General features: G+C 35.3%; 1 protein-coding gene across 13 annotated transcripts in view; it reads right to left on the minus strand.

The window, feature by feature from the left end:
• The window catches only part of DMD (dystrophin), a 2,022,811-nt gene that overhangs the window by 1,295,798 nt on the left and 714,842 nt on the right, over positions 1 to 12,171 (minus strand). For all 13 annotated transcript variants that reach the window (XM_047843142.1, XM_047843144.1, XM_047843153.1 and 10 more), the window contains 4 exons: positions 11,307 to 11,452; positions 7,832 to 8,044; positions 4,908 to 5,021; positions 3,781 to 3,936 (listed from right to left, as the gene is read on the minus strand). In XM_047843142.1, coding sequence (XP_047699098.1) covers positions 3,781 to 3,936; positions 4,908 to 5,021; positions 7,832 to 8,044; positions 11,307 to 11,452 — 629 coding nt within the window. The remainder of the gene's footprint in view (positions 1 to 3,780; positions 3,937 to 4,907; positions 5,022 to 7,831; positions 8,045 to 11,306; positions 11,453 to 12,171) is intronic.

A 12,171-nucleotide genomic window follows, 5' to 3' on the forward strand; every position in this document is an offset into this window, starting at 1 on the left:
ACCTGGCTGAAGTCGGACGCTTAACTGCGCCACCCAGGCGCCCCGACATCTCTGTCTTTATATACATAGTTTATACGCCCAGTTCAAGATGTACTTCTAATTGTCTATTTCTCCAAAGTAAACACGACCAAAATGGAAGTACTGAGTAGCCTACTAAGCTAGTCAATTCTGTTCCCTCTTCAGGCCCAAGTCTTTCTTTCATTAGTTAAAGGCATTGTGGCCGACTCTGTTGTGTAACACAGGAAACTGAAAACATTTTGATTCCTCCTTGACTCTCTGGACTCTTTACCAGCAAGCACTCTTTACCAGCAAATACTGTCATTTCCAAAAGGATCTGATTAAAAGAAGAAAGGAACGTGTCATGTTAGAAAAATAATAACAGTCAAAGGTGGGTATGAGTGTAGAATCCATAATCAAAAATATAACAAGGAAGAATTTGCCTAATTGGCAAAAAGACGGATAAAAGCTAAGACTACATTATATAAACATAACGCTGAGCACACTGAGTGAAATAACCTTACTGGAGACAGCTCTTGCTGGAAAGAGTTTCAACAAAGTTTGAATCACACGAGCACTTTGGTCCAGTTTTCCCTGAACAACATACCCCTTCCACACAATATTTGCTATATAATGAGAAAATACACATAAACAGTAATGAGAGACAGAACAACAAGCATTAAAGTGATCTCCATCTCTACTGACGATTTTGGAAAAAATCGGGAGAGGTTTGGACAGTGAACCAAACATAATGTCACCCGAGGATGACGTATTTCAAATTTCTTGTGTTTCTATCTCCACTCATGCCCTTCCTGTCCTTTGCCAGGAGTACTTTCTATCTGGCCAACTGCGGTTCTTGGCTGTTTCCGCTTGTGCCGTTTCCAGCCATTCTTCATAGAATAGGAACATAGAGAAAAGTTTTAAACAGCCACTTGAGATGATGCCACTTCTGTATCTGGAAGCTTAATACCTTCCCAATGCACTTAACGTGCATACTAAGTCCTCACTATGACTCATGAGACCATTCACGACTCATTTCCCCCAGGTTTTCTCCTGGCTCATACTGCCCCACTTAGAGAGGCTTCCCTTCTATTCCGCGTACATGCTCACTCTTCTCCCCTGCCTCAGCACTTTTTCCCACTTCATCTCAGATCCACACTTTCCCTAGTCCCCATGTCAAAGTGCCAGGTTCTTTGCACTAATCAGATGTCAGCTTTCATTCCACCTCTTCAGAAAAGACTTAACTGTCTACCCAACAAAAAGCAGGCTCCCTGCTCCTTTACTCTCATTCAGGGCATTCGGATTGCTTCCTTCAGAGAATCTGTCGACATTAAAATTAGGCATTTGTGCAATATTATGTTAATTCATTTACTTTCCATCTTCTCTACTAAACTATACCCACCATGAAGATAGATATTTATCAAGTTTATTTTCTTCCCTACTTAACATCTGTTACAAAATGTTTAATAATATATACTGAAATATTCTAATAAGTAATTAAGAAATCCTAAAAATGTTTCTCTAAAAATTATGTAATTGTATGTATATTAGTTTCTTTAATAACCACATAACAAAATAATGTAAAGATATGTATAATTATGAAATCCTTCCCTTCCTCCTTTCTTCTTTCCAGTATGGTCTACCAACTTGTGAGTTATTTGAATGATGATTATCCTTTATTTTAGAAATAACTAAAATTTTGGGATTTTTTTTTTTAGTTTTTATAAATTTATTTTGATAGAGAGTGCACACGTGCATGCAAATCGAGGAGAGGCAGACAGAGAGAGAATCCCAAGCAGGCTCCACACTCTCAGCACAGAGCCTGATGTGGGGCTCAAATCCATGAACCATGCAATCATGACCTGAGCCAAAACCAAGAATTGGACACTTAACTGACTGAGCCACCCAGGAACCCCTAAAATATTGGGGTTTTTTATTTGGATACCAAACTTTTAGAATTTAAAAAGCCAACAATTTTATACCAACAAAATCAAATCATGGGATCTCAAAGGATCTCCAAGTATATCAGACATTTGGACAATTTTGTCTCTAATTGTTTTTTTTTTTTTCAGATTCTGGCATCTAAAAACAAATGAGTTAATTTTAACCCAAGAAAGAACATCACACCCCATTTTGTGTGTAGCCATTTCTATAATGCATAGATTTACAGTTTCCAGTGCTCTCTGGAGCCCTGAACTGGGCCCAATACTCAAGCTTGGCTTCCATACTTTTACTGTATTGTCTGACTTCTGTTCTGGATTGCATGATACCTTTCTTAAGAAACACAGATCACTTGCCCATAAGATCAGAGCATACACAGTGTGATACATTCCATGGAGAACCAAAGAGATGTAAAATATTCAGGATGTGATGAAAACACGGATGGGATCTATGGAATTTTTGTTATGAAGCAGGCTAATGTGTTTATACCTCTCTTAAAAGGCATATCTGTGGTGTATGTTATAGCAGACATAAGGTCTTAAACAAGGACATTTTAAGACTAACTTGAGATATTTCAAAAATTACACTTCTCTAATATGCAAAAACCTTGAGGTTCAGTAATACTGCTGTGTGTATATGTATGTGTGTGTGTATATGTGTGTATGTATATGTATGTGTGTGTGTGTGTGTGTGTGTGTGTGTATGCTATCATTTTCCCTCTTGCTCTAAATTGGTGTTGTTCTTTCCATTCATCCATTAGAAACATTCAACAAATGGCTTTCATACTGGCCTTGCAGGAAAACATAAATGGTATAATCTATTACCTAAATAATATATTTTTTTTCCTGAACATTCCTTCTAGAGCCGGGTTACTCCAGAGAAGAATGCAAGCTAGCTGACCCAGGGCTATCTTCGTCTGTGAGTTAATAGAACTGTTGAGCATTTGCCAGTGACAGTATTAGCTGGGTGACTTGCCTTGCCTTTTACTTTTCTAAATTCTTTACTTTTTCAAATTTAATTTTTGCCTTGTGGCATGATTTCTTTTCAACTTTGAAAGGTTACTGAGAAATAACGAAAGACTGGCTGTGTCTAATACACATAAGATGAAACCTCTTATTAACTTCAAAAAAGGTACTGGTATACTGAAAAATAATCACTGCTTTAGGTCAAAATTTCATCTTACGAACAAGAAGTATTCGATATATAGTACTTGTGTATATAATATTTAATTTTCCAGAATCCAATCTCAAAATTAAAAGTAATATCTATAAAACACTCTGCTGCATAAAAATGAAGCACTCGGATATGCAGAGTGATTTTGTGTTTTATTTCCCCCTCTGAGCTATTCATAACTATTTCCCAACTTTAGCTCATTTATTGAAATAAATGTAGTAAAGAAGCCAAACTTGCCTATCTCAATAATCTGAAGTGAAAATTATTTATCATATGTACATGCACAGAGACTACTCATTCATTTTATTTCTGTACCAAGTATACAAGTGTAAAGTATGTTCTGCTAATCCAATTACTATTACAAAGTTATGCACAAGAGCAAACATTCGATGAAAATCAGGCCTTAAAAACAGGACACTGTTGTTCAGTATGTTCAGTATTTAAGGTCATCTCAGTCAGGATCCCGATAAAATGAATATATACTATTTAACATATATACTATTAGAATGTTTTTTTATGCTAGACAAAGGCTAGTTTGAAGTAACCATGCTTTACGGCATCGACATACTCAGAGATGAAACTTTCAAAATGGGCAATGGTAAAGGGAGACATTAAGAAATCTTAATTAGATAAAAAGAGGCAAGCCGCAGCGAAAGAGACCGTACGTACCTGTCGGCATACATAATCCCACTGAGTGTTCAGTTCTCTGAGCTCTGTCTCAAGTCTGCAAGCAAACTCTGGCTCTGCTTCATTCTTTATCTTCTGTGCACCTTCATTGACACTGTTGAGACTGGGCTGAATTGTCTGAATATCATTGACTAAAAGCTAAGGAAATAATTCAATTTAAGCCAGCTGCAAAAATTACCACAACATACTAGAAATACAACATAGAGAGGAAACATATAATGAGGATTCATGACACTGCATGTACGTCCTTTCCTTTAAAACGTGATATACACCCACCTACAGATGTCTCAGCCTTACAAAAACTGTTCGGTGGTTTTGATGCTATGAATCAAGTATGGAATTATCTGTATTCTACTTAGATCAGATACAAAAGGAAATAAAATTATTATTCCTTGTTGGAAAAATGTGTGAAAATGATGGGCTTTAGACATCACTGTTTTTGAAATGATTTCGGTTTTCAAACTCAGGATATTGCTGCAACTGTTTATAGCATGATGGGTGTGAAGGTTATTTGTAAGCTGGATTTGTTTTTTGGTTTGTTTTTTAGCTTGGATTTGCAAAGCAAATTCTTTAAAGAGCTAGATTACTTTCATTCCACGACATGACAATGGCATAATGAATATCATTTCAAAAGTCCGTACTGTGTAATAATAGAGTACAGTGCAGCAGGTCTGAGTAGAGCAACACAGTATGACTCAAAATCTGCAATAAGACATAATAAACAGCTCAAAGGTTTCATTGCCTTTACATTAAACTTTATTTTACACTAAAATAATCTTATGAGTGTTGAGGAAAAGATCATGCTTTTCTCCTCCTCATTTATCCAACCCAGTTTCTCAACCTTGGGCACTACCATCAATTTAAACTGGCTAATTCTTTGTTGTGAGGGGCTGTTCGGGGATACACACATTGAGGGACACACACAGCACCCCAGGCCGCTACACACCAGTAGCATCTATCCCACACCAAGCTGTGACAAAAATGTCTCTAGACATCGCTCAGTGTCCCCAAAGGGAGCAAAATAACTCTGGTTAAGGACCACTGATATAACCAAATAATGACTTTCATATAAAAGACTTCATATGATAGGGGTCATATAAAAAACTTACCCTGCACTGTTTCAGCTGTTTTTTCAGAATTTCTGAGTCCCCGAGGGCAGGCCACTCGTCCTTCAGGAAAACATCAACTTCAGCCATCCACTTCTTCAGAGTTTTGATGTGATTCTGGAATCAGAGACCCATTTTAAGCATTACTGGGGTGCCGATTTCTCTTAACACAATTCATCACAGTGATATTTATGAACACATGCCCAGGAACAATTCCCTTGTTTGAAGGATATCTCTAAGTAGCTCTTCAGGAAAAGAATATTTTTACTAAGACTGCATTTTTATGGTCCACAGTATGAGCACTGGTGTATGAAGTCTGCTATTGTTAAAAATAAAAAATTACTACCAAATGTGGTTTTATGATGTTACTCTTGAGAACATTAAATCATATCCCCCTCTAGAGAAATTTTAAGTTACAAAACAACTCATGATAATACTAACAATGTGCCCTTACAGTACATAAAACAAACTATGAACAATAAACTCAATGTAATGGTGTCTTTATAGCCTCCCTAAACCTGAACTTCCACAAATTGTTTTCTACAGTTGACAGTTTAAATAGTCCCTCTAGTTGGGAACTTTGCAGAACAAGATTTTGTCATCTTGCAAGAGAAAACTTCTGATTTTAATTTCTTATTTGCTTGACCAGGCTGAAGTAATGATCGGGTGAAAAATGTCATCTTTTATCATTTATAAATAGCCAAGTATCTCCCATTATTCTTTTTCATATATTGCTTTTTTCCCCCTCCTGCTTTTTTTGGCTACTTTTAAAATGTATGATTTTCGAGCTCCTTTATTTTCCACACAATTCAAATATGCTGCCCAGATGTGCTATTTTCTCCCTTCTTAATTAAATTTCTGTTGAAAATATGTGCTTCACAGAAAGCTTCCCTTTCAATATGATTAATAATAATGCTTTTTAAAAGCATTTGACTAAATCTAAGAACTTCAGTTCTCAACATTATCATCTTGCTGATATCTCTGGAGTCTGGTTTTGCATTTCTTCCACATCACCACTGTCCTAGTTCAGATCTTATCACTGGCTCCTTGACTACTGCATTAGGTCTTTTTGGTATCTGCCTCAATCTTACCCTATGCTAATCCATTATCCACTCTCCATGTGTCAGTGTTTTTCTTCTGTCCTCCTTCTTCTTATCACAGTGATGCTTTGAAAACAATGATATCTTTCCCCCCTCTAAAATAGCAGAAGTTCCAAATTATTATTACTTTTAATTCCACCCCTATTAGGTTGTAATTCATGTTTCAAAGCATGGAATCCAGGACCGCTCATTATCTACTCCTAGGTCATTTTTCTAATTTATTTCTTATTTCTTATTTATCTCCAAACATATTTTTGTCTCTTCAAAAGTGAACCCCTTCTGGCTAAGAGGATGTATCACTTCATTTTGTTAGGTACCCTTTTTCCCCCCTCTTTATCAGCTGACTAAATTCTACTTCTTCAAGGTGTAGCCCAAATAACCCATATTCCAATAACATTTCATAACCCCTTTGCCCAGTGTATGTTGGACTTCCTTTCTGTCTACTGTCATAATGTTTACCACACTGTTTAATTCACTTCCTACGCTGGCTGGAAAATGGCCTCCCAAGGTGTTCATGGCCCCATCCATGGAACCTGTGAATATGTTACCTTACGTAGCAAAAAATACTTTGCAGATGAGATTAAGGATTTTGAAATGGGAAGATTATTCTGAGTTATCGAGCCAGGCACAATGTAATCACAAGGGTTCTTAGTAAGAGGGGGTTGGGGGTAAGAGAGTTAGAGAGAGAGGCTGTAAGATGCTCTACTGCTGAACTTGAAGAAAGAGGATGGGATTATCAGCCACGAAATCCATGTCATCTCCAGAAGTTAACAACAACAAGGAAACAGATTTTCTGCTAAAGCCTCTAGAAAAGACAGAGCCCTGCCTACGTCTTCATTTTAGCCCACTGCAACTGATTTTGGACTTCTGACCTCTAGAACTGTAAGATAACAAACTTGTGTTGTTTTAAGCTACTAATTTGTTACAACAGCAATAGGAAACTAACACACTTACCATTTCCCTTCACTAGAATATGAGCTCCTTGTTGGCGAGGACCATGTAATTATATTCTCTTCTACCTCTGATACTGGTAAAAGTGTGTGCGTGTGTGTGTGTGTACACATACGTTTACATGTAGAGACCTGTTCGTAAGTATATTGTGCTTTATAGAATGTTTTAGGATTGCTCATTTTTTTTGGTTCATAAGCAGTAAAAACAAACAACTAACAGCTGAACTGAGACTTAAACCCAGAAGCATGTTGTCCCAATGCTTTCCAGCATGCCACGATGATGTCCAAGATTCATTCCAGCATTAATATTTTTCTTATTAATTCGCCACATAAGAGAGGTATTCCTTGGATCACTAAATATTTTAGATTTTAAAATGTAATTGTTGGTTTACTATTTTCAGCTTAGCTGATTAGTAGTATGGTGGCACCATTTAAACAACTTAAGTCAGTAGGAGCTGGTCTATGGCATGTAATAAGGTCAAATTTAAATACACAATTACAAGTAAAATATGCTGATAAAATGATATGACTATATTACATGGTAGATAATTGTTTTACCTATATTTTAAAGGACAACCAGACTAACGGAAAGACTAGTTTTGAAAATTAAGCTAAAAATATGTTTAAGTCCTATCGGTTTTGGGGAAAAATATAATTCTGAAGAAAATCTAAGAAGCAGAACTCTTAATTATGGTTTTCTTAAACATGCAAAAAAAACCCCACTGATTTCACAAAATTGTGTGTCTTTTGATCTCATCACTGAATTTGAAGAAGTATGGAGGTTAAATGTCTGTTTGCCTTTAAATTTATAACACATCACTAGGGGAGAAACAAGCAAAGAAAAAAAATGAATACAAAATGTCCAATCCTGATTTACCTGAATTTTTCGAAGTTTTGCCATTTGCTCCTCTAGCTTTTGGCAATGCTCAAGCAGCTGAGAGGACAGCTTCTTCCAGCGGCCCTCAATCTCTTCAAATTCCGTCTGGTACTTCCGGCTAATATCAGATGGTGCTTTCCTTGACATCTCTTTCACAGTGGTGCTGAGATAGTTTAGGCCACTTTGTTGCTCTTGCAGGGAACTTTGTAAAGCCTCAAAAATTAAAAAAGGGAAAGTACATGTATACTAATTGAGGAAGAATAACCAGTTTCATTGTACAGTTTCACTTGAAGTTTCAGCTACATGTATTTGAAGTGAAAGCTATGTGGGGCACCTGGGTGGCTCAGTCAGTGAAGCGTGCCACTTTAGCTCAGGTCATGACCTTGCATTTGTAGGTTCAAGCCCACATCGGGCTCTGTGCTGATAGCTCAGAGCCTGGAGGCTGCTTTGGATTCTGTGTTTCCCTTTCTCTCTGCCCCTACCCTGTTTGTGCTCTCTCTCTGTCTCTCAAAAACAATAAAACAAAATGTTCAAAAAACAAACAAAATGAAAGCTATGTGATTGAAACACCTAAAAAATAGATGATGTGCTGCAATTTACAGAATAACTAGTAGTAATTTAAATTATACTGTTTATGGGGTGCCTGAGTGGCTCAGTCTGTTGAGCGTCCAACTTTGGCTCAGTCATGATCCCACAGTTCGTGAGTTTGAGACCCACATCAGGCTGTCTGAAGACAGCGCAGAGACAACTTTGGATCCTCTGACTCCCTCTCTCTCTGCCCCTCCCCTGCTCACAGTCTCTCTATCTCAAAAATAAACATTAAAAAAAAAAGACAAACTAAATTCTACCGTTTATCATAAAAGTAATTTGCACATTAATATTTTATTTAAAAATCTATGCCTGTTTTTATGAACAACATCAAATATATCCAAAAGTGTATCTTAATGGACCAGAGTTTTAGCACACCTAATTTTATTGTATCTTCTGTATATGAGTACTGTATTTATGATACTGTTAGGGAGCTTCATTTAATTCTACTGGGCTTTTATTAAGACAATTTCTGACCTTTCTAGGTAAAAACCTAACTAAATCATATAGATACATGGTATAACAAAACTGACTAAGTTATCACTGGTCTACTGATGCCAATTAACTATAGTTTCATATTTTTCACAATTTTTTGCAGGGATATAATGAAATTCTAGGAGAATTTTTGGGAGAATTTATAAAGTTGGTTTTACAATTGTTCTGTGTTACCTATGCAATTGCTGACAACAGGATGTCTGTCTTTAGGTTTTCCCCACTCAATATTCATTTGTTACTTTCTGGTTATGAAATAATAAAAGCTCAAGATAAAACACGGAAAAAATATCCACTTACATATATGATTTTATGTAAACTTCCAGTGTTTCTATGTATACCTAAACACTGAATATGTTATTATAAACACACTTAAACAATCATCCCTTCTTTTACAGAAAGACTTATCCCACAAATACATCAATACATAACTTTTATAGTTGTATAATGTCTTATGCCTATTTTGTGGCATTTTATTTTTTTTACTCTGCTTTAATTTTACTTCATTAAATTCGATTTATTATTTAGACAATATCTAGCATGCATATAACTACATTTTGAGCTAGGCCCTTTTTATGACCATTTTGCCACATCATTAAGTATTTTTCAAAAACATAAAATTTAATGGCTTCCTGGTTCGTTTAACCATTTCCCATTATTAGCTCTACAAAGTAACTTCTAGCTCTCCACTCCTGTAAATTATGTTTCTGATCTACCTATCTATCCCCATCTATTTGATTCTTTAGTGTATTCTGATTACTGCCTACGATAAAGACTTCATGAAAACACTATTCACATGTATAACGTCATGAATTATTTTGTATGTTATTAGCAAGTGGTGAAACATTTTTCTCAGCAAAATTTCAATTCAATTTGCATTCCCACCAGAAAGTGAGAAGGGAGCTCACTGCTGCTGGACCTGCACTTATTATATCATTTTTTTGCAACTTAGATGTGAAAAATGGTATTTCATTTTATAAACTAGTACTTCGTCCTTTCCAATTCGACTTACAACTTTCCACAGGTTTAATGGCTGTTTATGTCTTTTTTTGTGACTTCCTTATTAATGACTTTCTCCCATATTCAGACAAATTTTTTCCTCGGTCTCATCTTTCTTTAAAATCGCCTCCAGTATTTTTAGAGTATTTGCAATTGTGTCCAGTGATTTGTGTGCTTCTCTATCATATGTTTTAAAATATTTTACTTAAAAATGTCTCCAAAAATGATGCTTATTGAAATGTTTGGAACATTTTAACATATGTGGTATTTTGCTTTGTTGTAACATCTGATACAAACTTCTAACTACATCTTTTTGAGCTACTTAATACAATTTCTCAAAAATATTTATAAATAATTTTTGTCTTCAACGTTTTTTTCAGAAGTTTACTCCCCTGCTCATCTGCCCACCATTTTGTATATAGTTAATCCATTCCTCTAATTGCTATATCTTTGTACTCTTTTTGAAGTTAGAGTTCTATTAAGCCACATATTCTTTAAAGTGAATTTTTAAATCATTCCAAGTATTAGAAACAACAACATAATGAAGAAAAAAGAAGATCCAACAATATTAGGTTGCTTGGTGTGATAGTAGAGAAAACAGTCTAAACAGGGCAATATATACTGAGAAATTTACATAAAAGTTTTTAAAGAAATAATTATAAAATCACTTTCTTAAAAAAAATTAATTCTTGAAAAAGAACTCTTCGTATACAAGTCACATTTTAATTTTGTTCTTATTTCTCAAAATGGAGACATATCTCAGCTCATAAATATAATTAATGAATGCTTTCTTGTCTTAAAAAAATAAAATGTGATTGGATATACAACATGGGCTTTTCAGAATTGGTAGGAAAAGTATTCTAAAATCTCTTACAAATTATCTTTTTCATTTCCCATATTAGTATTTTTTATTACTTGATATAAAGCTGCTAAAAATTTAGGTAATAAAACTCAAAAACTAATTATGATATTACAAAAGATTAGAGTTTAAAACTTATTTTATAACGACGCTGATTTTACCACTGTTTGGGAATGTGAATGGAGTTATAAATCAGGAAGCAAGGGGTGGGGGGAATAATACCACAGCTTTTATAATCATCAAAATCAATGTGTCTGAAAATACATACTAAACAATAAAGAATATACTTCATACGCAGACCATGACACTGTCTTCAAAGGTGGAATTTCTGTCTGAGGGAGAGAAGGCACAAATGCATAAAATATGACATTTTTAAAGTCCTCATTTTTCCAGCTGGTACACCATCATACTTGCCACAATTATTTTAATTCTATTATTTTAAGGTTACACCATTGTGAAAAGAAAAGTTACACCAATGTGACTGCTTGATAGATGACATCTGCACTATTTGCTTCAGACAGTCAAACATTCACAGACCTGTAACTCTTCAAGTCTCTGCTCCATGATGTCATATTCAGTGACAGTAACCTGAGGTCTAGAGAGTTTGGTTTCTGACTGCTGGATCCACGTCAGGATGGTACTCATGGTCTCCTGATAGCGCATGGGTGGCAATGTGTCAAAAACTTTATCAAAAGGGAAAAGAAGAGAATCATTTCACTATTTTAAACTTTGTCATGTTTTCCTAAGTTGTCAGCAAACTCAATCACACTGCTAATTACAAATATTACCAAGTTGTAAAAACTTGAAGATATAAATTAAAATGTGATTATGACATTGAAGATAAATTCCTACTACGTATCTCACATTTTGATAGAAAGTATACACATGTACACAGACACATTACAGTGAATCTTCATATCAGCCTTGAAAGTTCACAGGGTTAAAGCCATTTTCTTTTAAGGTAAGGAAATGGCCAAACAGAGAGGCTGCACAATTTGACCATGGTGCCAGAGAAGGTACTTGGAGGAGAAACCAAGCAGAGTACATGTATACCGACTTTGAAGGCTACTCTTTTCGTGTGCTATCATTTACCTTTGGAGAAAACAGTGTCTTTATCCACAGAAGTTGATATTTTAAATTATATCCTGTCACTTCTTATTTTGCTAAAAAAAAAAAAAACTCTGTGTACTTAGTATGTGTCAGAAACTCTAATACTATCATTGTTACTATCATTCTTAATTCGTACCTGTGAGAAATGTGTTTTTAGTCTCATTTACAGTTGAGGAAACTGAGGCTACAAAAAAAGGTCAACTAATTTGCTCACACTCAAGAGCCTAGTAAGTGTAGAGCTTAGGATTTTAAACCAGGTTTATCTGGTTTCAAAGTCAAAACCACCACTCAA

This window comes from Prionailurus viverrinus, chromosome X, assembly GCF_022837055.1.
Source record: "Prionailurus viverrinus isolate Anna chromosome X, UM_Priviv_1.0, whole genome shotgun sequence".
Lineage (NCBI taxonomy): Eukaryota > Metazoa > Chordata > Mammalia > Carnivora > Felidae > Prionailurus > Prionailurus viverrinus.